Source organism: Anas platyrhynchos, chromosome 1, assembly GCF_047663525.1.
Source record: "Anas platyrhynchos isolate ZD024472 breed Pekin duck chromosome 1, IASCAAS_PekinDuck_T2T, whole genome shotgun sequence".
NCBI lineage: Eukaryota > Metazoa > Chordata > Aves > Anseriformes > Anatidae > Anas > Anas platyrhynchos.
Window position 1 is genome coordinate 154,166,900 of NC_092587.1, and position 27,440 is coordinate 154,194,339.

A 27,440-nucleotide genomic window follows, 5' to 3' on the forward strand; every position below is an offset into this window, starting at 1 on the left:
GTCCCCGCCCTGCCGCCTTCTGGCCGCGCCCCTCCGGGTTCCCCCCGTTTCCTACGTGGCCGTTGCCTGGTTCAGCCGTAAAGCAGCGCAGCGTCGTAAAAAAAAAGTGGCTGGTGATAGGGGTGAGCCGTGTCGCGCCGCCGCCGTAAAGCGCGGGCGATGTCGGGGCAGCTGCCGGTGGCGGCGGCGCCGCGCTTCGAGAAGCGGCTGCTGGTGACGGGCGGAGCCGGCTTCATGTGAGGGGGGCGGCTGGGGGGATGATTACAACAAAATAGCACCCAAACACACCGCTTCGTGCACCCAGGGGTGGTGGCAGCGGGTTGGGAGGGCGGTATAGGGGGTTGGGAGTTGGCTTTGTAGCTTAGAGAAGTCGAGTAATGGGCTCTGCCTGGTACCAAGGCTGTGTTCTAATATATACGTACTTATTTTACATATACATGCATATATAAATATATGTAGCATGTCCCTAATGTATAAACTTAAGGGTATAAACTTCTAGAATGCTAATTGGCTGTAGTGTATAATGCTTCTTTTTTAATAAAAACAAAACACCTCTTTTTTTTTTTTTTCTTGTTACAGGACAAACTTTTAGTCCTGTTTTTATTTATCAGTGTGTAGCAACTGAAATACTGACGTTGCCACGTCTTAAAATCCCGCAGTGAGGTGCTCTTCCTCCTGTCTGTACAGCTCCTTTTCCCCCCATAGCCTTTTGGTGTTGCTAAACTGACTTTTGGTGTTACTTGACTGACAGCGCTTGATATCGATTTGTCAATTGGTATTGATTTGTCATCACTTTGTTGCATTAAAGCCAACAATGTAGTTGTAAAATCCGCTTTTCTTCTCTCATCCTGTAGTGCTTCACACGTAGTCGTGTCCCTCGTCAAGAACTATCCAAACTATCTGATTATAAACCTAGATAAGGTAAGTGGGTTGTCTTTCTTACTAAGGAATACCATTTTAAAAGATTCTTAACATAAACTACAGTGTGTTGAAATTTACTTGAAATACTATTATTTGCTAAATTTCTGTTTCACTCTCCCTTTGTTCCTGAGCAAAAACAATTTAACTGCTGCTCGTTTTTACAGTTCTGTGCCTGCTACAAATAATTATGTATTGATTATAATTTGTGTAAAGAAGAAACTTCCGAAGTTAGGGATGTCTGCCTAATAAGTTTTACAATCTAAGGATATCTTTCAGACTTCTGTATTTTCTTGTATTTCATAATACTTGCTTGCAAAATAGCTTTTCTTTTGAAAGTAGTTTTTACTTTAATCTTCAATTTTCTATTAATTGGCTTGCTTGCTTTTTTGAAGACTATTTGTTGATATTCTGTGGGTATTTCTTTTTAGCTCGACTACTGTGCAAGTTTGAAGAATCTTGAAACTGTCTCAGAGAAGGAAAACTACAAGTTTATCCAGGTGACAAAGCCTTCTTTTTCTTTTATAGGGAACTTCACTTTGTGTGTGTGTGTGTTTGTATCACGGTAATGTAGTCTCCAGAGCTCCTCAAAACCTAGGGATAAAACCACTGTTTCACCATAAATGAAAATTGAGATTACTTCTACTCATTTCCTGTAGAGAATAAGTCAGTGTTTGGAATATGCCAGCGTGCTTGACACAACAGCAGTAACTGGAGTTCAGTACCTTTATTAATAGAATCCATGTCTCACCCAGAGAAGTCTGTGACAGTATGTGGTTGTGTGACAGCGTGATCTGCCTCTTACTTGAAACAGTCTTTTGAAAATTGGTATATTTTATTGTATAATAAAGGTTCATGGTTGGTAAAAGCCTGAGTATGGAGATAACTGGCTTTAGGAATGATTCATTTACTTATAAGATTACTTGTGATTAATGGTGTGGACAAGATGGCCTTTGATTTGGCTCCTTCATGCTTAGACTCTCTCTTAAGTTCTGCACCTTCAAACACCACAGCTGCTTATATTCCATGGTGTGCATTGTCCTCTTTCTTGTTCTATTTGTGCTAGGAATCAGGCTACATTCTTCCTTTTACTGCTGTTGATGTTGTGTGTACTTTTGTAGTTGTTTTGGAACAGGGTCTAGATTTGAAGTATGTCTTTGCTTTCTAAAATGTTGATGGTTACATCAGTTTACTGTTCCAACAGTTTAGGCTTCAGACAGGAGACAGATTTAGATTTATTGTTCGGATAAATATTCAGACTTCTAGGTTTGTATGCAGAAGTTCTTTTTCTGCCTGTAAGTCAGTGCTGATGCTGGCCTGTTTGTTGAGCTAGGCTGCCTGAAATTGCAGGACATCAGAGAAAAGCCCATAGATTTAATTCCCTGAAATAGCAGCTATCTACTAAATTGGCACAGCTATTTCAGAGGTAAAAGATGTAAACTCAACTTACTGCTTAGATTCAGGCAAGGTTGGGAAATTAACTTTTCCACATGTCTGGTTACCCCAGTGCCTGTTTTTGTAAACCTCTCTTTATTTTCATAAATATTTATCCCTGAGCTGCTAGATAAAATTTGCTTGAGAGGTAAGAGGATATGTGCTAAGCGAACATACTCAGTTTCAGGATGCACAATCTGTTCTCTTGTTATTTTTCTTATTGTTTTTGACACCTTTCAGTATATGATGTGATATATACGAATGCTAAATAAAGGCCTTGTTACCTGCATATGTACTGGTGCTTAGTTACCAGTGCACGGAGTTCTAGAAGGCATCTTGTAAACCAAGCAGGAGGATGGTAAATGCTGCTTCTGAACAAGAGAGGGAATACATTTTCACAAAACTTACTGTGAGAATAATTCATTCCAGCTATTCCAGTTGGGATTTAGTGTGGTATTTTCCTCTCTCTTTTGCTTATTTATTTATTTCTTTATTTTGAAAGAAGGTTGGCTAGAACTTAGATGCAGATGGCAAGGTATTTACTCTGACAAGAAAAAATGCACTGAGAAAACACTCCCTAAGGGTCAAGGCCTTAGAGTTGTGATGCTACTGCTGGCCTTCAGAGGGAGCAGGAAGGATAAATGCTGTAGAAAAGTTCTTTGTTTTAGAAGGTAGAGAAGTAAAAGCTTAGAGATCTCCATAAGGGGCAGTATGAAAGGTACTGTAGTACTTCCAACAGTTTTAATTGCGATTTATGTTCTTGCTCAGCACAGTGCCCTTCGATGCATACTAGAGGAAGACATACTTTGTTAAAGGTTGAGGATTATTTCTGTAATTGTACATTTTTTTGACAATGGGAAGGTCTGTGTAAACACAAGTTACTTTTAAAAAGCTTTCTTAAAGTACCTTGAGATTCTTAATAATCTTAAGTCTGAGGCAAAGTCTACATCTGACAGTATTTTTAGAAGAAACATACCAATTTGAGTGATCTTATTGAAAGCAATCTTAAAAGAAAAAGAAATATTTAATTTTGAATTTCAGTTAAAAAAAAAAAAAAAAAAGGTAACTAATTCTAGCCATATTAATTAAAATAGTATATGGGTCTGAAGTATTTCCTGGAGTGTTTCATTTGTGTTCAGGGATGAGATACAGGAAAATCCGTAGATCTTCCTTCTGTTTCTGACATATAGTACTTCTTTGAGGCTGTTGTTCAGAATCATTGCTTGAGAACTTCTTAAGAGGTAGGTGAATTTGAACTATGTTCAGTTAATTGCCTTGTTCTTGAAAATACATAAGTCTTCCTCCCCGTGACACAGCTTTTGAAGTACTGTCTTGTTTAAGTTGAGGCAATAGATGATTATCAAAAGCTACTTCTCAGCTTGTATTTACCTTTAAAAGTTGCTGTTGATTGTGTGTCGGACTAACAAATGGCTTGTGTATTGATGCCAGACTCTTTTCCAAATCCATCAATTTTTCTGGTGATAAAAAAAAATACCCTTGGAAGACATCCATCTATTTTGACAACAGTGGGGATGAACTTCACCTCTTATAATGCCACTAGGTGTCACTGTCTGCCAGCCAGACTCCAATAACTTTCCTGTTTGCTGTAGGCACTTGTTCTGACCTTAGCTTTCAAGTTACACGTTATACTTCTGTTGTGTATATTCTGGGGGTGATATTGTTTATGTTAAACAGTAATATAAAACCTGAAACAAGGTACCTGTTGTTGAGGCGGCTGCTCAAAAAGCAATACAGAGTTGGTATTTTGCCCCAAACTCAGTTGGTAGCTGTATTTGTATCTGTGAAAAACTAAAAGAAAGCATCTTATATCTAAAACTCTAGATATTCATATCTTGTTTGCTCTTCAAAGACATAAGTTCCTCTTTTGACTGGACAGTCTTAGTTTTCTGTTATTGTTATTAAAGAAAAAAATGAGTAATACTGTGGTTCTGATATAAGATAAATGCTTTGGCTTTGCAAGCGTGTACTTACTGCAAAACTTTCTCCTGTGCCTCCTGTATAATGGTTTGTTTATGATGCTTGAATCAAATTACAGCATATTCGTTATTTAAAGAAAAAAAAAAAAAAAAACACTTTTTTTTATTTTTTACTGTTCAGGGGGATATTTGTGAACCTCATTTTATAAAACAGCTTTTTGAAACTGAGAAGATTGACATAGTCCTTCATTTTGCAGCCCAAACTCATGTAGGTGAGTATTGTTGTATGTTTTGGTATTATTTTTGTGTGTATGTTTGTTTGAAATAGTATACTGATAATTTTCGTCTTTTTTTCCCCCATTCACTTAAAACCAGGATACAGTTTGATATCTTTACAGAATACATGATTGAAAGTCTGGCGGCCTTTTTGACTTAAGGAGTTCACAGCTTTAAGGCACTTCATTATTTTGATTGTGTATAAATGGAAATGTTTTTTATGTATAAAGATACTTTAAATTCTGTCTAGACATGCGTAACATACGCTGTAGTAGTGGAGTCATGAAGGTAATTTCACTTGATTGGCTGTAACGTTGCAGGGAAAACTAGAAAGTAGAAGTTAAAGAGTGAGCATTGCTCCCTTTAGAGTCCTGTCAGAGCTCTAAAAAGAGAGAAGATGAATTATACACAGAAGTACCTGGTTTAGATTTATTGCTTTTCTGTAAAACTGTTGATGAGAAGTATTCCTATCGTATTCTGTTCATCATGAGCAAAAGTCCTTGAAGAATTCTTCAGGAAAATGCTTCTCAGAATTGTCAAAATCGATATGCCCAAAGTCATTAAGTTGGTGGAACAATCCTAAGAATTAAAACAGGTGGTGGTTTATTAACAGTAATTGGTGTATGTGAATGTATCTTATGACGGTGTTTGAGTGATACTTTCCTGACTGAGCTTGGCACTTCCTAGAGGAGGGAATTAGTTATGCTGCCACTTAAATGAAGTTAACTTATGCTATTTCAAATTGCACCATCTGTAGCTAATAAGCTTTTGTTCCTCATTCTGGCCTCTTTTTTGAAGCAAAGATTTTGTTTTCAAGTATATATAGAAAGTGGCTTAATTTAATGGTGACTGTGCTATCTGACAAAGAACTAGTGATAAAATCCCAATCTATATTACTGCCCTTAATATTATGGTTCAATAGAAAGCTATGTATTGCCTAAATTTAATCTTTTCTTTGGATGCAGATCTTTCATTTTGGCATGCCCTGGAATTCACCTATGTGAATGTTTATGGTACTAATGTACTGGTTGCTGCTGCACACGAAGCCAACGTGGAGAAGTTTGTCTATGTCAGTACAGATGAAGTATATGGAGGCAGCACTGATCAGGTGAGTTTGAAAGTGCATGAGGTTCTAACTTTCCTCAGCCTGTCTAAATGTATGATTTTGAGCTATTTCTGACAATACTTGAACATGTAAGTAGGTACTAATTGCTTCTAGAAAGCCAAGTATCAAAATTGTCCCGAAGTTTTTTTGTTGGTGTTGTTAATAACATGTGAATGCTTCAAAGAGATAGATACTCCTTGTGAATCATAGCAGGGATTCTTAAAGATATATTTTGGGGGTGGGGAAGGAAGGAAGGTTTAAAAAAAAAAAGAGTAAATCAGGATCAAGTAATTTCAGGGGCAAAGGCCAGACAAGAACAGTGAGTCTTTTAGTTATGCATGTAGGTGATAGTTGTGAGTGGCACCTTAGCAACTATATAGTCCCTCCTTTGTTTCATTATTGTTTCTTTTTTTTTTTCTTTTTTTTTTTCCAAGTTGCAAATAGATAAAACTGGCAGGATAGCCACGAGGAACAAGACAGAATTGTTGGAGCCTTGTTTTTGAAAGGCTGTGGGCTGAAATTTTATTTTCCTTAGAGAAGAAAGGTTATAGAGAAGGGGGAGTGGACCAATTTTATTTAGGACTGAAAGCTCAATTTACTGGCTGTGGTGTTATGGTGCACTCAGAAGCAATATGAGCCCGAAGAGAATTGAATTTCCTTGTGGCAATGGTTATTATTTTGCAGGGTAAATATCTAAGGATCCGCTACTGTGAGATACTTGGCTGGAAGTATAGAAGTATTATTGCTGATATTCTGGCTGACCCTTGTGTTTGATAAATATTGTCTTGGGTTATTGGTCGTCTCCTTTTTAAATAGATGGGTATCTTTCTCAGTCTGGTGTGCCTGAATATTTTAGGGATGTTTATTTCAGTTGCAGCTGTAGCTTTTATAACTGTAAGACATACCTGGACAAAAGAAATTGAGTAATGCAAGCTTTCATTTTAGGAATTTGATGAATCCTCACCAAAACGCCCTACAAATCCCTATGCCTCCTCTAAAGCAGCTGCGGAGTGTTTTGTTCAGTCTTATTGGGAAAGGTACCAAGTAAGTTAATGCATGCTTCAAAAACTCTGAAGCTCCTACTTAAATGTATATTACATGTGTGAGAGTATAAAAGTCAGTAGCAGACGACGTTGTGCCACCTCTTTCCTGGTTGCTGGTGTTGTAGTTTGGATGGGTCAAAGTATATCAGCCACGTACTGGTGGTGAGGTCCTGCAAAAGGCTGGAGAGTGGTCAATTATTTTTAGATTTAGAAATAAAAAATCTGAACTGTAATGTCTAAAGTTAAAATAGTTAAAGAGAACAGCAAAAATTAAAAAAAAACAGTTGTAAGCTTGAGGAACATCCATGTATATATAAGCAGAATATGCAAAATTCAAATTGTTTTAATATTAATTTTATAGTAAATTCGGGGAAAAAAAGATGAAAAGATTATATTTGTTTAAGCAAAGATGTTTTGAGTTTTCAATGCTTTTGATATGTTATTCTGCGAAGCTGTTTTTGACATCAGTTTGACTTGAATATGATAATTACTGAAACACTTCTGTACAGTGAGGAAGTCTGCAGTCAACCAGATACATGTGTAATGTCCTATGGTGGGTCCTTAACAAGACTGAGAGGTTGGGAACATCTGTCACTATAGGCCTAGAGGCAGATAGCTTAATTAATGTCTGTAAAAGCTTTCAGGTATTTTATTAGGCACTGCAAGTGTCATCATTCATTCTTTAACAAGAAGCCTGCGTTTTTTTTTACTAGTGTATATACTTAATCTGTAATGACATGCATATTTTGTGCTTTTAAGTTTCCAGTTGTTATTACGCGAAGCAGTAATGTTTATGGGCCACACCAGTATCCAGAAAAAGTAAGTCAAACTTATGCTTTACTCTTAGCTTTGCTATGCTATAGTTTAAGGTTTTAGTAATGTTACTTTTTTCTCATAAGAATAGACAGATTTTCCAAAAAAGCTCTGTCTTGGAAGTATATTAGTCAATGCTTACCCATGGTTGTATATTCTGATCTCACACTAAAGCATTTTCCCATCAACACAATGTATACAGGTGTTCTGGTTGTCAGTAAAGCATCAGTTCAAGACTTCCAGTTACTTACAAGAGTTTAACTGCAGTGGCTTTATTTTGTACTTTTCCTAATTTTCAAATAATCAACTGGCAGGCTTCCCCTACAAATTACTTGAATTTACATTTTACTTGCTGTAGCTAAGAATGTTAAATAACTGAGGCTACATTTAAAGTAATTTAGGAGAGATGAATCTGGTATAAAGAAACGTTGCAACCTGTATGGGCAACAGAGAAGACAAACCTTTCACCATCAGATATATGGTGAGTAGTAGCACAGACAGACTTGTATTTTTTCTACATAGTTCTGTAGTACCTTGCAGGATAGCCATTTAAAATAGTTATTAGTGGGATGGAGATGCCTTTGTAGGTAATACCATGCTGTGCTAATGAACGGAAATACGCTAGTGGAATGAATTTATTTGAAATGTAGCTCTATTTTGTGGTTCTAGTGAGATTTTTTTTACTATTTTTGTTTTTAGCCAAATAAGTAATTTGTATTCCCTGTGTTGTTGCAGATAGACAAACAATGTTTTCTAAAACATGTTTTTACTGATCTGTGGCTTGGCAAATGTTTGTTTGTGGATTGTCTGATGTTGGGACTATATTCCTGAGATGTATCACTACGTGATTCCGTTCAATTTAAACTTGTCCTCAAGTTCCACTTTTAGTTACTGTTAAAAACAATACTAGGGTAAAACAGATCTTGGGTTTTAACTAGTATGGCTACTCCTATGTTTAGGGTATGAAGTAAATTAAGAAGTTAAAAAAAAATAATAAATTTTGTGTGTTCAAATTTGAAAACTTATTAGAGGGACCAACCATTGTGAAGTTTCTGGGCCATGATGAACGTATCTAAGCATATAGCCCAACATAATACAATTGTAAATATTCATGCTGCAAGCTGGTGTCTATCACTTCACTAGTGTTTACTTATCTTTAAATTTTATATTGGCTCTCTTACAAATTTAATTATTTTAATGACTGGTACTTTTTTTGCTATAGTTTTACTGCAACTTGCTCTATGGTCAAACTATATTCTGAATAGTTTGCAGTTAACTGTTCAGACTGTAGTGTGAAAAGTAATGGAACCATTCTTATATGTAAAAACACTAAGTTTATAATTGCTCATTTGTAATGGATGACCAGAAAGGTCAGAGTTACAATGCAATAGAGGCATTTACTCTTAAAAAAAAAAAATAAAATAAAAATAAACAAAAATTGATTTCCTGTGAACTTCAGAAAAGGCAACTGTGGTTTACAAAATACTCTGTTTATACTAGGAAAAAAAGCTTGCAGTTTCTAGGCTTAATGCATTGCTTGATAAGACTTCAGTTTATTTGAACATTTAAAATTTATTTATTAAAGTATGTAATTATATTTGCTGGTGAAGCACTGTGTTCTTTGCAGAATAACTTCTAAAATAATTTTCTTTTGTTTTCTTGATGTTCAACTGTTTAGGTTATTCCAAAGTTTATATCTTTGTTGCAACAGAACAGAAAATGGTATGTAACTTTTTATGTGGTCTTTTTGCTGTGAAACTGTAATTAGTTGTAAATATTGTACGGTTTGTGAAATGATAATTTAATAATTAAATTATGAATTGCTTATTTCAGTAATAGGATTTCTTTAAAAAGAGTTGTTTGCATGTCAGCTATTTAAATTAAAGTATCTTCAGGTGACTTCTAACAGTAGAACAATTTAAGATGCGTTTTAATTGAGTGCTTCTGTTTAGAGATTAACAAAAATCTTCTGCTTCTTCCTGTTTTTTTTTTTTTTTTTTAGCTGTATTCATGGTTCTGGACTTCAAAGAAGGAATTTCCTATATGCGACTGATGTTGTAGAAGCATTCCTTACTGTTCTGAAGGAGGGGAAGCCAGGTGAAATTTATAACATTGGAACTAATTTTGAGATGTCCATTGCCCAGCTTGCTAAGGAGTTAATCCACTTAGTGAGTAAAAAGTTACAGTACTTGTCATTGCCCATATAAACAATTCTATAAACCTTTTGCTCTGTGAGATAGTTTAGTGCTTGCAGTGGGTGATAGAAAAACGACGTGGTAACCTTCCTGTGGCAGCTGTGCTATGTGCAGTACAGGCACTGAGTTGGCTATCCTGACTGGGACATAACTGGTGTAGCAATTAGAAACCATTTGATTTTTTTTTTCCATGTTGACTACTTTATTTTTGGTCTGAGAATGTGGAAGATTAAACTATAACAATTGAGCTATGAATGTTTAACAAGTGCCTGGATGAGCAAGAAGTATTGCAATTGGTTTAAGTAGTTTGACAGATCAGTTTAGACAAAAGACTGTTTCTATTTGGTTTTTGTTTTTCCGTGACAGATTGAAATCTAATTTTAAATGTATGGCAAGATGGTGCAAAATACGAGGGGGTGACTTTTTTTTTTTCCTTTTTCCCTTCTTACTAGATAAAGAAGACCAGTTCGGAATCTGAAATGGAGCACTGGATGGATTACGTCAAAGACAGGTAAAAATAAAAAAAAATAATAAAAAAAAAATGCTAAGCATGTACAGGAGAGCTCTGTCCTGAAGGTTTCCCGCTGAATGCTTACATATTTATTTGCGAAAGTGTTTCTGGGATAACTTTTCCAGATTTAATTGCAGCTTTGGTTTGTCTCTGTTCTTCTATCTCCGTTTCTTTTTCTGCAGCAACAGTGAGTCTCTGCATAGTTCTTATATCACCCTTTCTCTGGAGTGCATAGAAATCACGTGATAACTTCTGAGGAAGTGAAAGTTGTTTCGCTTTCTTAATTTTATTTGCTTGTGGACTTGATGTCTACAATCTGTATAGTGTATTTTAAAAAATTTTATTTTTTAATTACTTGGATCTTTGGAAAGCTTGTACTGCTTTGGAAATACACTCTAATCTTCAAAGGCTGTCTGCAGACTTTCTTCAGACTTCTCACTGCTGAAGTTTGCTCTGGGAAAAGAACCAGTTTTACATAGTAACTGAATCCTTAAGGATATTTTATTTGCTACTTTGTTGTCAACATCACTTGAGAGGTGAATCCACCTCTCTCATTTAGCTAAGTGTCTCTCACTTAGCTTTAATATTTTGGTGTTAATGTGGCTAGTTTGGATTTGGATGTGCTTTATAGGTTAGACCCACACTCCAGACAGAAAGATGTACCTAGCTAAATTCCTAGCTTAAGATAAAAATACCTTCTTAAATGTAGATGTAAAACTTTGAGGTGCAAACATTAAGGCAGCAGCAAAAACTGATAGCTTCTGTAAGTGTGTTTCCTGTGTGTAATCCTTAACTGCAGGCTTGGTTTGGCTCTGTTCTTTTATCTCCATTTCTTTTCTGCAGCAACAATGACTCTGCATCCTTCAGATATCACTCTTTCTCTGGAGTGATTAGAAATCACATATCTGCAGATAGCAGTTAAGTATTATTGTGGCCTTTTAGAATTCTCACCTTCTGTTCATATTTGGATGGTTTTCTTGGCAACTGAAATGTATTTAAATGTACTAATTTTTCTCTAAGAGGAAGTATTCTTCAGAGTCCTGTATAAATGTGTCATGGTACCTGAACAAATTCCGTTTGAGCACATGATGCAAATGTTCAGTAGGTTTTAGTGTAGTTCCAACTGAGATGGTTCTTCATGTGTTTTGTGTCCTGTCTGCTAATGTTTAAAGATACATGGACTTGGGAGAAATAACTGCATGGGAATACATCTTTAAAAGAACATTGGGACCTTATTAAAGAGTATTAGGATACAGATTGTGGAAGTAAAAATGTGTGCTGTACTTATTGGAAGGAAATGTCTTTCTGTGTTGAATCTTGCAGTTTGGATTCTACATATTTGATAAGTTTGTGCAGCTAATGAGGCACTGTAACGGCAATGCTTTAGAAATCTTTGTACTTCAGATATGAAGTGTGTGAATATTTGTGGGCTTTCAGGATGTGAATGCAGTTATTGGAAAACACTGCCTTGCTTAGTGGTTGTCTAAAGAGCTGCAAATGCACCAATTTGCATTGACAGTGATTTGAGATTAGCATTAATTTTTGTGTGAAGACATTAATTCATATTTATTCTAGTCAATTCTAAGTAGTTCACTGTGCAAGCTGAATTGTGTTGTAGCTGCTCTCAGTTGTCACTTTTTTTGGAAGGCAGTGTAATCTGTTCAAGTTGAAGGGGATTTTCAAAACTGAAGCATACCTAATGATGGCTTGAAGACAGTGTGAAGTGCTGTGTATCTAATTAATGGAAGAAGTCTAACCAAATTGTTTTCCCTGTGCATTTTGTTTGTCAACAGACCTGCCAATGACATGAGATACCCAATGAGTTCAGAAAAAATGCACAAGTTAGGATGGAGACCGAAAGTGCCTTGGAAAGAAGGAATAAAGAAAACAAGTATGTCTGATGCCATTTACACAAATAGATTTGGAAGTGATGGGAGGAGAGAAAGGGAGAGGGGAGTAAAATTGAGTCTATAGGTTAATTAATGATGAGCTAAAGGGAATGAATTTATTGTTTTAATTTTACATAAAATTAGCTCCTTTTTATAAATTATAAATATAAATATATAATTTATAAATGATAAATATAAAAAGCTTGTAATTAAAAAAAGTAGCATGAGGTACTGGAAGTAATTTTTATTGGTACAATAAATCTTGAATAAAGAATTTGTAACGGCTAAAACTAGATTTTTTTTGAACATTATAGGTTAAATTCTTGCGAAATGAGAATGTTGGTAGTATTTATCTGTAGAAATACTTGAGTTTCCCTGTTATCTCTGTTCAATTTGATTTATCAACGTTCTTTATGTGCTAGTTGAATGGTACAAAGAAAACTTTCACAACTGGAAAAACGCAGAGAAAGCTTTGGAGCCTTTTCCTGTGACAGAGCCATTTGCACAGCTTAATGTTCCGTAAGGTGGCAGAGAACTTGAAGGAATCTATTCTACCTCACCCAGTCTTTTCTTTGAAGCCTGCAATCAAGTGACCACAGCAAATTCTAAATGTGTCCAAGATACGTGAACCATGATGAGTACAGATCTATAATATGGCATGACTTAGAAGGGTTCAGCACTTTATAAGTTTAACCTGTTAATTTCAGCTTTTGGTGCAATATTAAATCTTCACTAGGTATAGATTTTTTATTTTTTTCTGAAGAATTTTACAGGGTAAAGATTTTTTATAGTGTTATAAGTTAGTATAACTGATCTGTCTTACTCATCTTGAATGACAGGATTGTGACTACAGTGTTTGGGACTTGCAATAAATGTGTGTATATATGTATTTTTAATTTTGAAATTCTTCATCTGATTTATTGTTTTTACACTGTAATATATGTTTTGTCACTTTAAATAGTTGCCTTCTGTTTTAAATCAAGTGGAAAAGATGATGTATTTTCTGGAGAGTATAAATTGATTGATAAAAACTAGATATGGCAGCCATATGGTTCACAGTTCTTTTCTCTATTGTTGCAGTATTACCTTGTGTAGATGACAGTTTAAGCTGGTATCTACTCTAACTTTAAATGCCTCTTTGTAAAGGGGATGGGGAAGGTGTTAAGAAAGTAGCAGATGTTCTTACTGAGAAGCCATTTCTTAAACTTCATTCCCATGTCTTACAAGTCATCTGTTTACTGTATTATGTCCTTTTATGTTTTAATTTCCTTTTTCCTTTTCTAAATTATTATTGTAACAGACTTCAAATACTGTAATGAGATCAACATTCTGGTAATGTAACTTCCTGTGATGTGAAAGCTATGTACGATGAAAAGTTTAAAATACTTCCTTCGGATTGTGGGTTGGCACACCTTATTTGATGCTGTGTTTGGTGTGTCTGTGTTTTTTTGACAAACATTTTAAAGATGAAACAAAATTTGAGTTTTAATGTAAAACTTAGAAGGAAACTTCAGTGCTAAAAATGTGTCAATAAATTTTTCAAAATTGATTTTTTGATTAAAAATTTACAGTGTAACTGTTTTCTCTTATTTGAGTAAATAAGCTGAGGTAGTATATACCTGTTCAAAAAGTAGATGGTGTGTTGTTTGTTATGTTTAGGACACAGGAACACTTAACAATCTTCACTGTTTTGCCTTTGAGGTGACACATGTAAAAGAAGAAACTTCTTGCTTAGTACATAAGTATATTGATAAAAGCACAGTTCTTTTGCTTCCTTGTAGCTGTGGAAGTGTAAGATTAAGATGCTAGGGTGTGCTCAGAAACACTGTTGGCCTCTGAAGTTGTCTTTTACTGCTTATTTGAATTGCTGTAAGTTCAAGACTCAGAAACTAAGTTAGCACACTTTGCAGAAATTCTTCCCCTATCACTGAAGATATATTAGTGGAGTTTGGGGCATTTACCTTTGCACAAGCTAGAGTTGTGGTAGTAACTGAACGCTTAATAGCATCTAGCTCAGCTGACAGGTATTGCTGCCTTTGGACTTGCAATGCTCCTAATTGCATCACACCTCGTGTGCTGTATGGTGCTGTTGATGGTAAGAATCATCCTAAAAGAAGACTGAGCAGTAAGCTTTTAAACTAATTTCTTATATATACTAAAGTCTGGGAACATGTTGTTTCTTTGACAAGGTGGGATAATAATACTGTACTTGAATTGCATCACACTTTTTTTCTCACATTAGGTTTAGTAGTCAAAACTTTCATTTGGGAACAAAAATTGCAGGACTTATCCCAACAGACTAGTGCATGTTATTTGGCATACCATATACTTATGGTTAAGCTTGTACCAGTGAATCGCTTAAGTCTCATGGCCAAACATGCAATGATGGTTGAAACAATTTTACAAATAGATATGGTGTCTTTGAAACGCTTAAAAAAAAAAAAAAAAAAAGGAATTCTGATAATGTGTTATGAGATGACAAATACACAGAAGAAAAGCTTGTGATTAGTTTATTGAATAGTTTATTGAATAGGTCTTTTTAAAGTTGTTTTGAATGTTTAGATGCTGAAGGTTTAATGACATTCTATGTAACCATCCAAATGGTTGCATAGAAGCGATATTATTGGGAGTGGATTTGTCAAAAGGATCTATTAACTGTTAGTCGAAGCTATTCTCTTAGTTTATAATGTTTTGAGAAATCTTCAAAACTGTTTGAGATGATGATCAGATGTTCCTACTTATTTTTAAATCTATGATTCTTTCTTTGTGCTACTTTGCTGTAGATCAGGTTGCCTTAGCAGGTGAGTTTTCTGGTAGGAGCATTTCTTTCCCCAGGAATAGTCTGTACTCATAAAGAAAACAGCTTATTTTGCCATTAACCTTCTGGCTGCTTCTGTAGAAGGGAAAAGACAAAAAAATCAACCAGCAAAACTGTTAATGTGGAGATGTCCACTGCTTTTTAAGAAAATAAATGGAGTAGGTGTTTGTATCACTTATATTGGTGAAGCTGTCCTAAAGGAGAGTGGCTGCCCTTTGAAGGAGGGTTTCTGTACAGGTTCTGTCACAGATGAGAGGCTCAGACTCGGGAACTTATTTGGGGACTGCTGTCCGTTCTGCATCTCTGGGGGCTTACTGTTGTGGGATGGATTAGATCTTTAGGAAGCAGCTACTGAAGTCCCATGCACTTCCAATTGTGTGCACTGGGAAAGATCAATGTTGCTACTGTCTTGGTTTATGAAGCCTGCAGATCTCCTGCAAGCAGCAGTGAAGGAAATGGGAAGATGGGTGAAGCAGATGGCAGCAGAAATGCTGTCTGGAGTCTGCACTGTGGGCATGTGTAGCAGATTCCAGTTTGCATGATGGAGATGATATTTGTACTCTCTGAAGCTTTATCTATTGACAAAGTATACCTTGGCATCTATTTGTATGTATTCATAAGCTGTTTGTCTTTAAGATCCCACTTGAGGTTGAAGCTGGTTTACGTTTTATTACATTGTCATAAAATGATAGATGAAAAAATTACTTTTATTCATCCACCCTGTTCTTTAGTAGGTATAGGAGAAAGGTTGAGGGTGAAAAAGCTGATGTATGTATGTGTTTTTTTTTTTTTGTTGTTGTTGTTTTGTTTTGTTTAAACCCTTGATTCCCATTCTGAACAAAATAGCACGTGCTATTTTTCCTCTTATAAGAAAGTTGTGAATAGCTTCAACTGTATTCAGGATGTTCCATTTTGCTAAAACTGTATTCTTCTACTCTTTAAATAGCTAAGATATTCCTACTTTTCAATACATGGACTTCTCATACAAAAAGCCAACAACAACAACAAAAACCTTTGGGCTGTTTAATAAAATATTTTATATTTAATTCAGAATCATGCTTGTGTTTTTGTTTGATTTTTGCCTTGCTGTTGTTTTTATTTCCACTGTTTGCATTACCCTCCCCTAGCAAAAAGAAAGGATTAAATAAATAATAAAAATTAGAATAAATGGTTGATCCAGAGCACTCTTTTTCCTCTCTCCCCTGTGGTAATGGGTATGAAAAGTCTGGTGTCAATAGTGTTTTAACTTCTGTGTGTGTAATCACACATTTTGAGCTTATCAGCACGAAAGATCATAAGATTACGTTAGTGGCATCAGTAAAAGACACGCTCATTAAGTGATTACATTCATCATTGCTCAGTAAAACAATCATCACCCGTGGCGATGAAAACCATGGGGCGATGAGAATTTGCATCAGAATCTTGTTTGGTTTTATTAGGCTAAGAGGAGGGAGAAGCGGTGCCCGGACATGCAGAGCAGCACGGCAGGGAGTGTAAAGAAGGGATGCTCTCACAGGCAGGTTTTGTTGGGGTGATGGGATGGGCAAAGAAGCGCTTGGAAACTCAAGCCATGCGTGTTTGCTGTAGGTGCTGTGCATGCTAACACGTGCTCAGGCACATCCCTTGCACTCATCCTGTAGCCACAGGAGTGAGATGGCGCCTGGCTGTTCAAAATAAATGCCTAAATGGCGATAGGGGAATAAAATACAATTTTTTCTTGATAAATATGCTCAGTTAGGTGGTGTGGTTCGTGCAGTTGCAGGGCACCTTCCCTGCAGAAGGTGCAGCCCCGAGCAAGGCCACAGGAAAAGTACAGGTGGGGCTCTTCCTGCCAGGGCTCCAGAGAGCACCCAGAGCTCTGTGTGGGATTTGTCAGGCTTCAAAATGTCTGTGTACCCAAAATTTCGTAGCCAAATTTTAGTGCAGTGGCCAGGCGAACTGTGGGCAACAATGGCTTTGGGGTAGCTCTTTCACCCTCAGAAAGCACCAGCCGAAATAGCTCAGTTGGGAGAGCGTTAGACTGAAGATCTAAAGGTCCCTGGTTCGATCCCGGGTTTCGGCAGTAAGCTTTTGTCTTTTCCCCCTTCATTCCGCAGAGCTGCTGTCGCCTGTCGCGGCGCCCCCCAGCCGCTGTCGCCTCACCCTCAGCTCCCCGGGGGCGCCCCGGCCTCTGCCCGCTTGTGGCTGAGCCCCCCGCTGTCCCCCCCACTCCACATCCCCGGCTCAGCAGCACCCCAGGCGGCCCCAGGCTCGCCACGGCTCCCTCTGGCTGTCGCGACATGTCGGGCGTGTCGCTCACGACCGCGTGGGGCGAGCCGGCAGCAGCCCTCTACCCGCGGGGGCCGGTTTGCCAGCGCCTAACGCTGGGTGGCCTGAAAGTTCCTGTTGTCACCCTCAGTCGGCTAACTCTTTTATGTTATTATTATTTTACGTCGTTTCGTTTCGCTTTGTTTCGTTTCGTTTTGTTTCGTTTCGCTTTGTTTCGTTTCATTTCAGATGAGGGAGCGCGCGCCATGTTCTACGCCCCGCCGTCACGGTGGCGCCTGGGCTGTGGCATGGATGGTGCCTCTGCGAGGGGCCTCCTCTGCGAGGAAACTGCGGCAGCCCCCTGAAATGGCAAACTTTGGGGTGCTCACGTGTTGTACCCATGAGGTGTGGATGAAAAAAACACCGCGGGGTGATTTGGGAAGGAGGTGGGGAAGGAGGGAGCCCGAGGGCCTCCAAGGTCTCTGCACCAGCGAGGGCTTCGTGCTGCGGGAGCGTGGAGCAGGACACATGGCAGGGCAAGGCTCGAAGCCACAGAAATCCCGTGTGTGGCAGCTCTCAGGACGAGGAAAGAGTCAGAAACAGAAGAACCAGAGGCTGCTTCTCCCCAGCATCTAGAACTAAGATCAAAATTCCCGAATCTCGCTGTTCTGCTGCTGCCAGCAGATGCTCGTCGCTACCTCTGGTTCATGGAAAGGCTAAAGAACAGCCTTGGGGCCAGAAACGTTGGTAATGAATGTCACCCAGTCTTTGCAATTCCTCCTTTCTTTACTTTTTCGTTGGCACCAATCGTTTGGATTTCTCTGAAGCACATTTGTAAGGGCAGCATCTGGTTCTGGTTTGAAGACATGAAGAGGCAAGAATCCATTAATTCTCTGGGTAATCTGTTGCAACTGTTCCATATATATCCCTTACTTTAATTTGGGTCTGTCCTCTGGTAAATTGCTGCCATTAGTGCTGTTAAACCTTTTCTCTGTTAGATTAAAGATCTCTTCAGTTGCTGGCATTTTGAAACAAAGCATCACCCTGCCTTTGTTTTGATGAAGGAAACCAAAGTCTTTAAGACACTTTCTCCTGCTTTCAGAGATTTTTTTTTTTCCTAGCCTTTTTAATATACTGAAACCAGAACAATACACAGAAAAAAGTCTCTCAGTACTGGTGTCACCAGTGAAAAATACTGGAGCAAATCAGCTCCTTGCCAATATTTTGCAATCTTTCATCTATTCAGGAAAAGGCATCACAGCTTATTATTATTATAAATATATTTACTTATTTTTAAATCACAGCATCACATCAAAAATTGTCACTGACTTGCTTGTCCAATCTAAGGAGCATTCACTGCTGATTAATATCCTATTAGTACAAGTGGCATAATTGTTACTTAGACCCTTACAAATAAGGCAGGTAAGGTAGTTTATCTGCTTACATCAAAAATTTTCCTAACGATTTTTAAGCCTTCAAAAGAAAATTGAGACTGCATACTCAAGTACTTAGGAACAGAAGGAAAGAAGGAAATTTTAAGATCATGATTGTTTCTGCATCCTTCTCTGTAGGTTTGTGCATGCAATGGCAGTTTTTTTTTTTTTTTTTTTCTTTTTTCCCCAAAGACTTTTTATTTACTCAGCAAAAATATTAATGGTGCTTTGGGAATGGATTAATCACTTGTGTCAGTCTTGTCCTCTCCAAGCACAGATGCATATATAGCAGTTGTGTGCTACAGCAGCGCCTAAAATTTCTGTTTTTAAAACAAGGATAATACTACCTGTAAAAGCAATTCCCTTCTCAGAGGTATTGTGAATTTAAAGAGAAATTTTGTGAACCACTACAACATTAAAGGTGACAGTGATGGGGGCTTAGAGAAGAAAATCTAATTTTTGTTTGCTATGGGATTTGGATAGCATGCTCTGAATAAGGCTGCAGGTCTTATGTGCAAGAAGAGGATAAAATTAAGAGATAACCTTAATTCCAGTGTTTTTAAAGTTCTAACTGTTTGATTTTTGCAGTTTGATGCTTCTTCCTAATGTGATTTGGCAGATTCTGAGAAAATAACCCCAAGTGTTGTTGCTTTATTGCTTTTATGTCGCACCATATTCAGGCATTTTTCATTCAGCTTTATCTGCTTTACACCATCTTCTTGTTAGCATTGCTACTTTCCAGGTTTCTTCTTGCCAGTGAACATCTTTATTTCTATTTATTTTTCTATTAGCTTGTCTCCCCTGCGAGGAAGCAGATCCAGGTTACTTTCATGCCTGTCTCATGAAGCCTTCATTTTTTAATCACAACGTTCCTTCTGCGCAACTGGGAAACTTCTCTGCCACTACAGATGTGGCTACATATGTTTTTTTTAAATGATCGTCAAATACTGAAGATGATACCTCACAGGGAATCTGAGGAAAATCACAATTTACAGTGCCGTTTCTGTCTTACTCGGATATTCAAAATCCGATGGATTTGGTTCATGGTTCATTTTTCGTCACCATCCTTGGCTACTGAATCATTGTTTCAGCGAATGAACACTGAAGCAGAAGCAGCAGCTCAGTAAGCAGTGTATCATATGTGCTAGCTCTGCTGCAAGTGGAAGCACAAAAACTTGCAACCACAGAACATGACAAATAGCAAAGAAGCTTAAAGCTTTCCTTTGAAACACCCTTGATTTGTTATTTCCGACAGTGGCAATAATAACTTATTGTGCCTGGCATATTCCATAGGCTTTTTGAGCATTTTAGAAAGTTCAGGTCTTTCTCCTTTCTCCTTCTCCTTCCTCCCCCCAGACTTCTATATCTGCAAATAGAGGAAATCCCTTCCTTGTCCCTGCAGGCAGTTTCTGCACCTTATATTTGTTACTGTCTAGCATGCCTCTCTGTGCTGAATAAATGTTGTTCCTATACATAATAAAATTTCCTTCTCCTTGGACTGAAAATTGGGTTAGTTTGTTAGAAAAGAATTTTTTCTGCCTCTTGACTAAAATATTTCTGACTTTGCCTCCTGTGCTATTTACAGACATCCATTAAATCCCATTTAGATATTCAGTAAGATATGCAGTATGATCAATACAAGGGGCTTAAAAACGTAAAGACTCAGTCTGAGTTTTTATTATAATTATTATTATTGTTTTCCCTAATGTCAAATCTTTGTTGTTATTTATTTGTTTACTGCTCCCCCAAAAAAGAGCTAAATTATTTTGGAATTTTTCTGGGGAAGAAATACATTTAAAAAGGAAAAAAAAAAAAAAAGAATCAGCTTACTATACATTTCTAGAATCTAGCATTCTACATTCAGTCTTCATCTTTTTCTTTTTTCTTTTCTTCTTGTGAGTTAGCAAATTAGGAAAGCTTTATCTGGTCTGAGTCCAGCTAAGGAAACACATGTAAGAAGGCTTTTTCTGATTCAGTTCCTTGGGAGTTTGGGTGTTTTTGATTTCCTCTTTCCACCCCTGCCAATATACCTCAGGGTTCCTGCTTTGTGCTTCTGTAGTAATATAGGATTCATATCCCATAGAAATGTAGGAATACATTTTGTATGTAGTTGATGGTATAGTTAGCAAGACAGATTTTTTAGTGAAGTCTTAACTGTCAATTCTGCTATGCTTATCAATGTTATCTTTATTCCTCAGTAAACCTCAGGGTAAACAGTGCATTTTTGTTTCTATGGACATGCATGTAATTGCTTAAAGCAAGGGTGCATTCATTCGTTTGGTTGGCAATGTTCTTGAGATTTAGCCCACATGACATGAGGGATGAATATCTTTTGTTCCATTTTTTTTTATTTCCTGTTGGAATAAGTAGTAGCTTTAGTATCTTGAATAAAAACCGCGAGTATCTTCTAGAACTGTCTCTTGAAGGAGTTAATGTAAGGTCAAGACCTTAGAGGTTTTAGATATTATTTTCAAATACTGTTTTTGTGCTGTCTTTCAAAACTTTCTTTAATGTGGTTTTCAGTTCTCATATTTCTTTCCCCGTGATTGGCACAATTTGTTACACTGCTGAGTGGTAGAGAGCAGGCCCACTGTCCTACCCCTTTCGTGCTGCACATGAGGTTTTTGGCTCACGCTTCCTGACTGTGCTGAGTGACAGGCCACAAAGGCAGCCTGTGTGCTAGCTGGACTGCTGGCTTCTTGCAGGTTTAGCACATGTAGAGCTGCACATGTGCCAAAACTAAGATATTAACTTACATTTCACTTCCCATTTTGCCAACAAGCGTGCATCTGCTCGATCTAAATCAGATTGTCTCCTACCACCATTGTTTAGAGTGGAATTCGTCCCACTTCACTTTAAACATGTAAAAATGCAGTGTCTAAGTTTGAGTTAGTCATCCACACCTCCTCGTAAGATCAAGGCGGGGAACTTAGGCGAGAGATGGGTTGTTTGACCTTTCCATGATGCCTGTCTGAGAAAGGGATGAGTCACCCTATGGAGGTGCTTCTTGCCCTTCTGTGGTGGTTTTACCCAGCTGGGCAGCTGAACTCCACCACAATGATTCTCTCACTCCCCCTCCTCAGAGGGACAGGGGGAGAAAATATGACGGAAAGGGCTTAAGGGTTGAGATAAGGACAGGGAGATCAGTCACCAATTACCATCACAGGCAAAACAGACTCAGCATAGGGAGATTAATATAATTTATTGCCTATCACTAGCAGACTAGAACAGTGAGAAACCAAAAGCAAATTAAAAACACCTTCCCCCCATCCATCCTCCCTTATCTTCTTCCCTCGGGAGGCACAGGGGAACAGGGAATGGGAGCTGTGGTCAGTCCCTAATGCTTTGTTAACTTCTGCTCTGGTGCCTGGAGCATCTCCTGCTCCTCCTGCACTGACCTCAGTGTCTGTAGGGCTGTCTCACTCCTCTCTCCCAGGTGCTGTTGCACAGCAGGTTTTTTTCTCTTCCTGAAATCTGCTTTCCCAGAGGCGCAAACAATGTCACCGGCTCAGCTCTGGCCAGCGTTGGGTCCCTTTTGGAGCTGTCTGGAGCTGACTCGGATCTGCCATGGGGCAGCTGCTGGGCTCTTCTCACAGAGGCCACCCTGCAGCTACTCTGCTGCTAAACCCTTGTCTTGTAAACCCAATGCACCTTCATTGACTATTTGGAAACAACCACATGGTATCTGAGATTTAGTTCTCTATCTCCCAGATGCCTGGGTTCCTTAAATGAATCCTACCTTATATTCTGTGATTGCCTTGATAGTTTGTCCAGGCTAGAATCTGACGAACTAACTCCAAAGAAGTACTTGGACAGACTTTGGACAAGTGGTGTCTAGAGCTGTGGTGTAGAGGCAGACATAGGTTTGCTCCTGAGTGGTATATCTCTTTGACGTTATTTACACATCCTTTGTCAGCTGAAGATGCTGAGATTAGCAGCATTGCTTTCTCAGGATGGTTTTGTCTGGCAGTCAGTGGTGTGTTTACCTAAACTGTAAGTAGCTTAAGCTTTCATTCCAGTTCCTACATCTGATAGACAATGAGATATAAAGTGACTTGTTACATTGTTAGCTGAATGGTGATACTGCTTCTTGATCTCTGAAGACGTTCCTCAAATATACTAAACAAGGGAATAAGACAGGGAGACAGAAGAATGATCTTTCAAAGGAAATTAAATGCTCATACATTATCTCTGACAAAAATGAATAGAACTACACTCAGGCAATACCTGACTAAGTTGTGTAAAGATGTATCAGCAGTTTCTAAATAGCATTTATTTATGGCTGCGGAAGATCTAGCTGAGTTGGCAGAGACATCTGCTGTACTAAAGCAGTGCGTGATTTTAGGACCTTTCTGAGGAAGTTGTATATAGACATGCTTCAGCTAGCACATGTCCTTCCAGAGATGGGAAGCAACGTGTCATCAGACTAGGAACTTTCACAGTGGATGTCTTTAGGTAGTAGGGCTTAGTGGGAGCTAAGTTCAGTCAGGATGCAAGGCCTAGTGAAGAATCAGCGGGGGACCCAGGTGGGACTCATCTGTCCAAACATAGGCTTTTAATGAGTATTGAGTACCACTGAACCCTAGGCAACCCTTACAATAAGGAAATGAAGAAGGGTAATGTCTTTCTGTGATGCAATTCATTCCTTCCTCATGTGGGTACAGAAAACAGGCTGAGTGAATTGCACCCTAAAAACATCTATTTTTCACCATTAAGAGAAGATCCTGTAAAGGAGCCTCGGGTGGCCAGTTAAGTGTAGATTTCAGTAATCAATAGATGTCTAACATTAGATGAGATAAATTTCATCTGCTGTCACCAGGAGGCCTGCTGGCAAAGCCATGGAAAGATTGACGAGTGGAATTTGCAATACAAGGAAAGCTTGAGCAATCCGGAGTCCAGATTGATGGGACACAAGCACAGCAGCCTTGTGGCTGTCAAGAAAAGGAAACAGCTAAGGCAAAGAAACTGTCTTTAAGTCAGGTTGAATTCCTGGTGCAGTCTTGTCGTGTATTTGGTGTGAGGCCTGAGCAGGTTACTCCTTTGTGGGTTGCTCTTCTGTTCTAACAATGTGTGAACATAGCACAGCATGTAGATTGATTTTCAGTGAGGCTTCTGAAGGAAAAGAAGCCTGCAGATTAGAAAGGGACTGGATAAATAATGCAAATATGAGAAAGCAGGAGCTGACGAGACTGTTCGTATGAAGAGACATTTTGTGCAAGGGCAGGATCATGAGATCTCCAGAGCTGCTCTGCATGCCCAAACTTTGGCTTCATTCTCCCAGTTGCAGGACAGGGAGACAACAGGTAAGGCTGTGAGAGGGCAGTGATCTGCACTGGAGGAAGGAGGAGAGAGGACCTAAGTCAAAGAGAGCCTGTACAGGAAGGGCATGGCTAATCCCAGCAGCTTTGGTGGTGCCTTGGGGAAAACAAATGTAAGAAAGGGTAAAAATCACAGTGCAGCAGCTGTGAGAGACAGGAGTCAGAAAAATGTGAGTGAAATAGCCCTGCAGCCCCCAAGGTCAGTGCAGAAGGAGGTGCTCCAAGCATGCAGCAGCAGTTCACCTGTGGCCTGTGGAGAGGCCCCTGGTGGAGCAGGCTGTCCCCCTGCAGCCCATGGGTCCCACATGGAGCAGATCTCCACGCTGCAGCCCCCCCGTGGGTGGAGGAGCCCCCGGTGGAGCAGGTGGATGTGGCCTGGAGGAGGCTGCGGCCCATGGAGAGCCCCCGGAAGGAGCAGGCCCCAGGCCGGAGCTGCAGCCCATGAAGAGGAGCTCACGCAGGAGCAGGGGTCTGGGGGGAGCTGCCACCTGTGGGAGGCCCGTGCTGGAGCAGTTTGCTCCGGGGGATGGACCCTGTGGTAGGGACCCATGTGGGAGCAGTGCTTTAAGAGCTGCTGCCTGTGGGCAGCCCCCGCAGGCTCAGTTTGTAAAGGACTCAGTTGCTCAGTGTAGAAGAATGGGGAGTGGAGTAGAGCCTGAGAAGATGGGGGGGGGGGGGGGGGGGGGGCAAGGGGAAGGTATTCTTGGTTTTGTTTTCTTTTCCTCACTGTTTTACTCTGTTATTAATCGGTAATGAATTAAATTATTCTTTCCCCAAGTTGAGTCGATTTTGCCTGTGATAGTAACTAGTGGGTGACCTTCTTCTCTTGACCCATGAGGTTTTCCATCTTATGTTCTTTGCCCTGCTCAGAAGAGGCAGTGAGAGAGCGGCTGGGTGGACATCTGGGAGCCTCCATATAGGTAAACTTTTTTTTTTTCTGAAATGTAGTGCTTAGGGTCACTTAAAATCCCCACTTACTTGTGGAATCTCTGGTGTCTAGTAATACATGATCTTATACTGCAGGCCTTACCTCATCTGGGGCAATAAATGTCTTGTCTACTTGCCTAGCAAATTCTAGATTTCCTGAAACTCCTAGGAAGTTTATGTCTTTGAAATCTTTCTCCTCCAGGCAAATTACTCTTTAGGCTTCATCGACTCTATCGATTAGATGTCTACTGGCTGTAAAGCTCCCAGGTAGAAGCATACATAGTAGATGCATAATGAAGGTATCTTACTTTTGAATTGACTTCCACCTTGTAACATGAATAGCTTTGCTTCAGACATTTTCCAGTCAGATACTTTCAAAAGTGTTCAAGTAATACCTAGTGGCAGCATTGGAAAAATGCCTTAGACCTTCTTGCTGTAATGAAATCTGGAGCACATAAATTGACAGCAGTTAAAATCAGCTGCCAAAATATTTATCTGTCACTTAAAATATGAACAAAAAGGTGGATTTGATGTAAGCTTTGGATAAAGATTGTTCTGGGTTGATATCCATTCAAAGCATACCCAGCATGGCTGTTTCATGTCACAGATAAGTAAAAGGGATGTTGCATGATCTTTGGAGCAATGAAAAACATACCAAGGTATTATAAATTCATTTCCTTGCTAGCTGAAGAAGGCAAAATTCAAACTGCAGTGGTAATCTGTGACCAAGGAGTGATCTGGCATGGAGAGAGGGCAAGAAGGGCTGACTGCAGAATGCTTTAAAATAGGTTGAAGCAGGAATGCCAGAAACTGAATGGCTCCATGATAGGCAGTGGAGTTTCCCTTGCTGATAAGAAATGCTGCTGCATTGTGTTGTAGGAATCGTGGAGTGTGAGCACACATGGGCCACCTTTGGTGGGCAGAACTGGTGCTGGGGGACGAACCCAATGCCAGGCTAGTGTTCATGATGCCAATACTGATGTGATTGGTGCTGGTGCCAGTGTATGTAGAGAACAGGCTCTTGCTGCAGCTTTGCAGACCCATTGTAGAACTGCTTACGGTGGTAGGACTTTGTCCAATGCATCACTCATTCAAACTTTTTATATTTAAGCACAAATGTGTGTTCAAATCACCTCAAGCAGTACAATAAAAATTCTCCAACCCTTATAAATCCTTTTTGTCCAAGCTTGAAATTTTGTCCAAGCTTGAAATTTTGCTCCATATAGAATCTGTTCAGATGAGGTTTATGACAATGTAAATAATCATAAACTAATGTAAAGATTTGGCAGAACAAAGAATCAGAGGTGTAATATTTTCTTTGAAGAAAAGAAATAGAAAAATATTCACAAGGGCAAAAAATTCCAGAAGTGTTCATCACTTTTGGGTACTCAGCTTGAAATACCATGGATTCCCTCCCTCCCTCCCTCCCTCCCTCCCTCCCTTCCTTCCTTCCTTCCTTCCTTCCTTCCTTCCTTCCTTCCTTCCTTCCTTCCTTCCTTCCTTCCTTCCTTCCTTCCTTCCTTCCTTCCTTCCTTCCTTCCTTCCTTCCTTCCCTCCTTCCCTCCTTCCCTCCTTCCCTCCTTCCCTCCTTCCCTCCTTCCCTCCTTCCCTCCTTCCCTCCTTCCCTCCTTCCTTCCCTCCTTCCCTCCTTCCTTCCACTTGAAAGCTCTTTTGCCAATGAGGCACACACTTGGGTGTTGCTCCTTCTGCCTGTTTTCTTTCAACTTTGACCTTGATCCTTTTCCTGCTTGCAGTTTTCTATGTGGAATTATCTTTCTGGTTATCTCCAGAAGTATCACCTGTCATTACGAATCATTGTGTGATCTATTCTTTCTATCGATATATTGTTTCCCAAATAATGTTGTATATATTGGACAAAAATCTTACCAAAATTCCAAAGGCTTAATACTTTTCTGGCTTGATGCTAATCTGTGCCTGAGTACAGTAGGAGCCTGAGAAACAATACCGTCATTGATAAAAAAAAAAAAAAAGCAAAACTACTGCCTACTTATTGCTCAGGAATTCTGTATTCAGGGTGAGCTGTGTGTAGAGATTTTTTGCCTGTACCTTTGAGTATTCTGTTTCTTTAGTCTTTCTCTTGTCAGAAAAAATAACTATGTGAATATATTAATCGCAAAGATGAGCAGGAATCTGTATGGGCTGTGGAGGATAGGGTGGGAAGTTTGACCTTAGGGGTGAATCTGTGCATGGGTATGGACTGCAAGGTAACTGATATTCTGTGTTCCTATACCCCCAGCACAGAGCCTAAATATTTTAACAAATCAGTTTAACACAATTCCAGGTGCGGTAGCCTGACTTGGTATCTCAGAATAGCTGACAAGGCAGCGTGGTCAGGGTTTGAATCTCCAGGGCTTTGGCCATGGCTCATGTGCTCATGTCAGTTGTTTGAAAGGTCCTTTGATAGCTGTGGAGAAACCCTCTCAGCAGCAGTGCCAACACGCAGTGATACTCATTTTCGAGAGACAGGAGAAACTCATAGTAAATAAAAAGTCCTTCAGCATGCTATTTTAAAATTGGAGTAGTGCCAATATTGTGCAGCCCTAATAATGGCTCCT

The 27,440-nt window shown here is 39.1% G+C and overlaps 1 protein-coding gene and 1 non-coding gene across 3 annotated transcripts; both read left to right on the plus strand.

Moving 5' to 3' along the window:
- The first annotated feature begins 80 nt into the window (after nt 1-80).
- On the plus strand, nt 81-13,685 carry TGDS (TDP-glucose 4,6-dehydratase). Of its 2 annotated transcripts, XM_027443194.3 has the most exons (12): nt 82-236; nt 855-921; nt 1,350-1,418; nt 4,471-4,561; nt 5,531-5,673; nt 6,616-6,714; nt 7,473-7,532; nt 9,205-9,248; nt 9,529-9,694; nt 10,174-10,232; nt 12,026-12,123; nt 12,544-13,685. In XM_027443194.3, the coding sequence occupies exons 1-12, from the start codon at nt 160-162 to the stop codon at nt 12,642-12,644; spliced, it is 1,074 nt and encodes a 357-aa protein (XP_027298995.1). In that variant the 5' UTR covers nt 82-159; the 3' UTR covers nt 12,645-13,685. The 2 variants fall into 2 exon arrangements, with proteins under 2 accessions (XP_038029405.1, XP_027298995.1); XM_038173477.2 differs by lacking the exons at nt 12,026-12,123; nt 12,544-13,685 and adding an exon at nt 11,076-12,019 and having other exon boundaries at nt 81-236.
- Nucleotides 13,686-16,928: 3,243 nt separating this feature from the next.
- On the plus strand, nt 16,929-17,001 carry TRNAF-GAA (transfer RNA phenylalanine (anticodon GAA)). Its single transcript has one exon. It is a non-coding gene; the product is annotated as a tRNA-Phe (tRNA).
- Nucleotides 17,002-27,440: the final 10,439 nt, after the last annotated feature.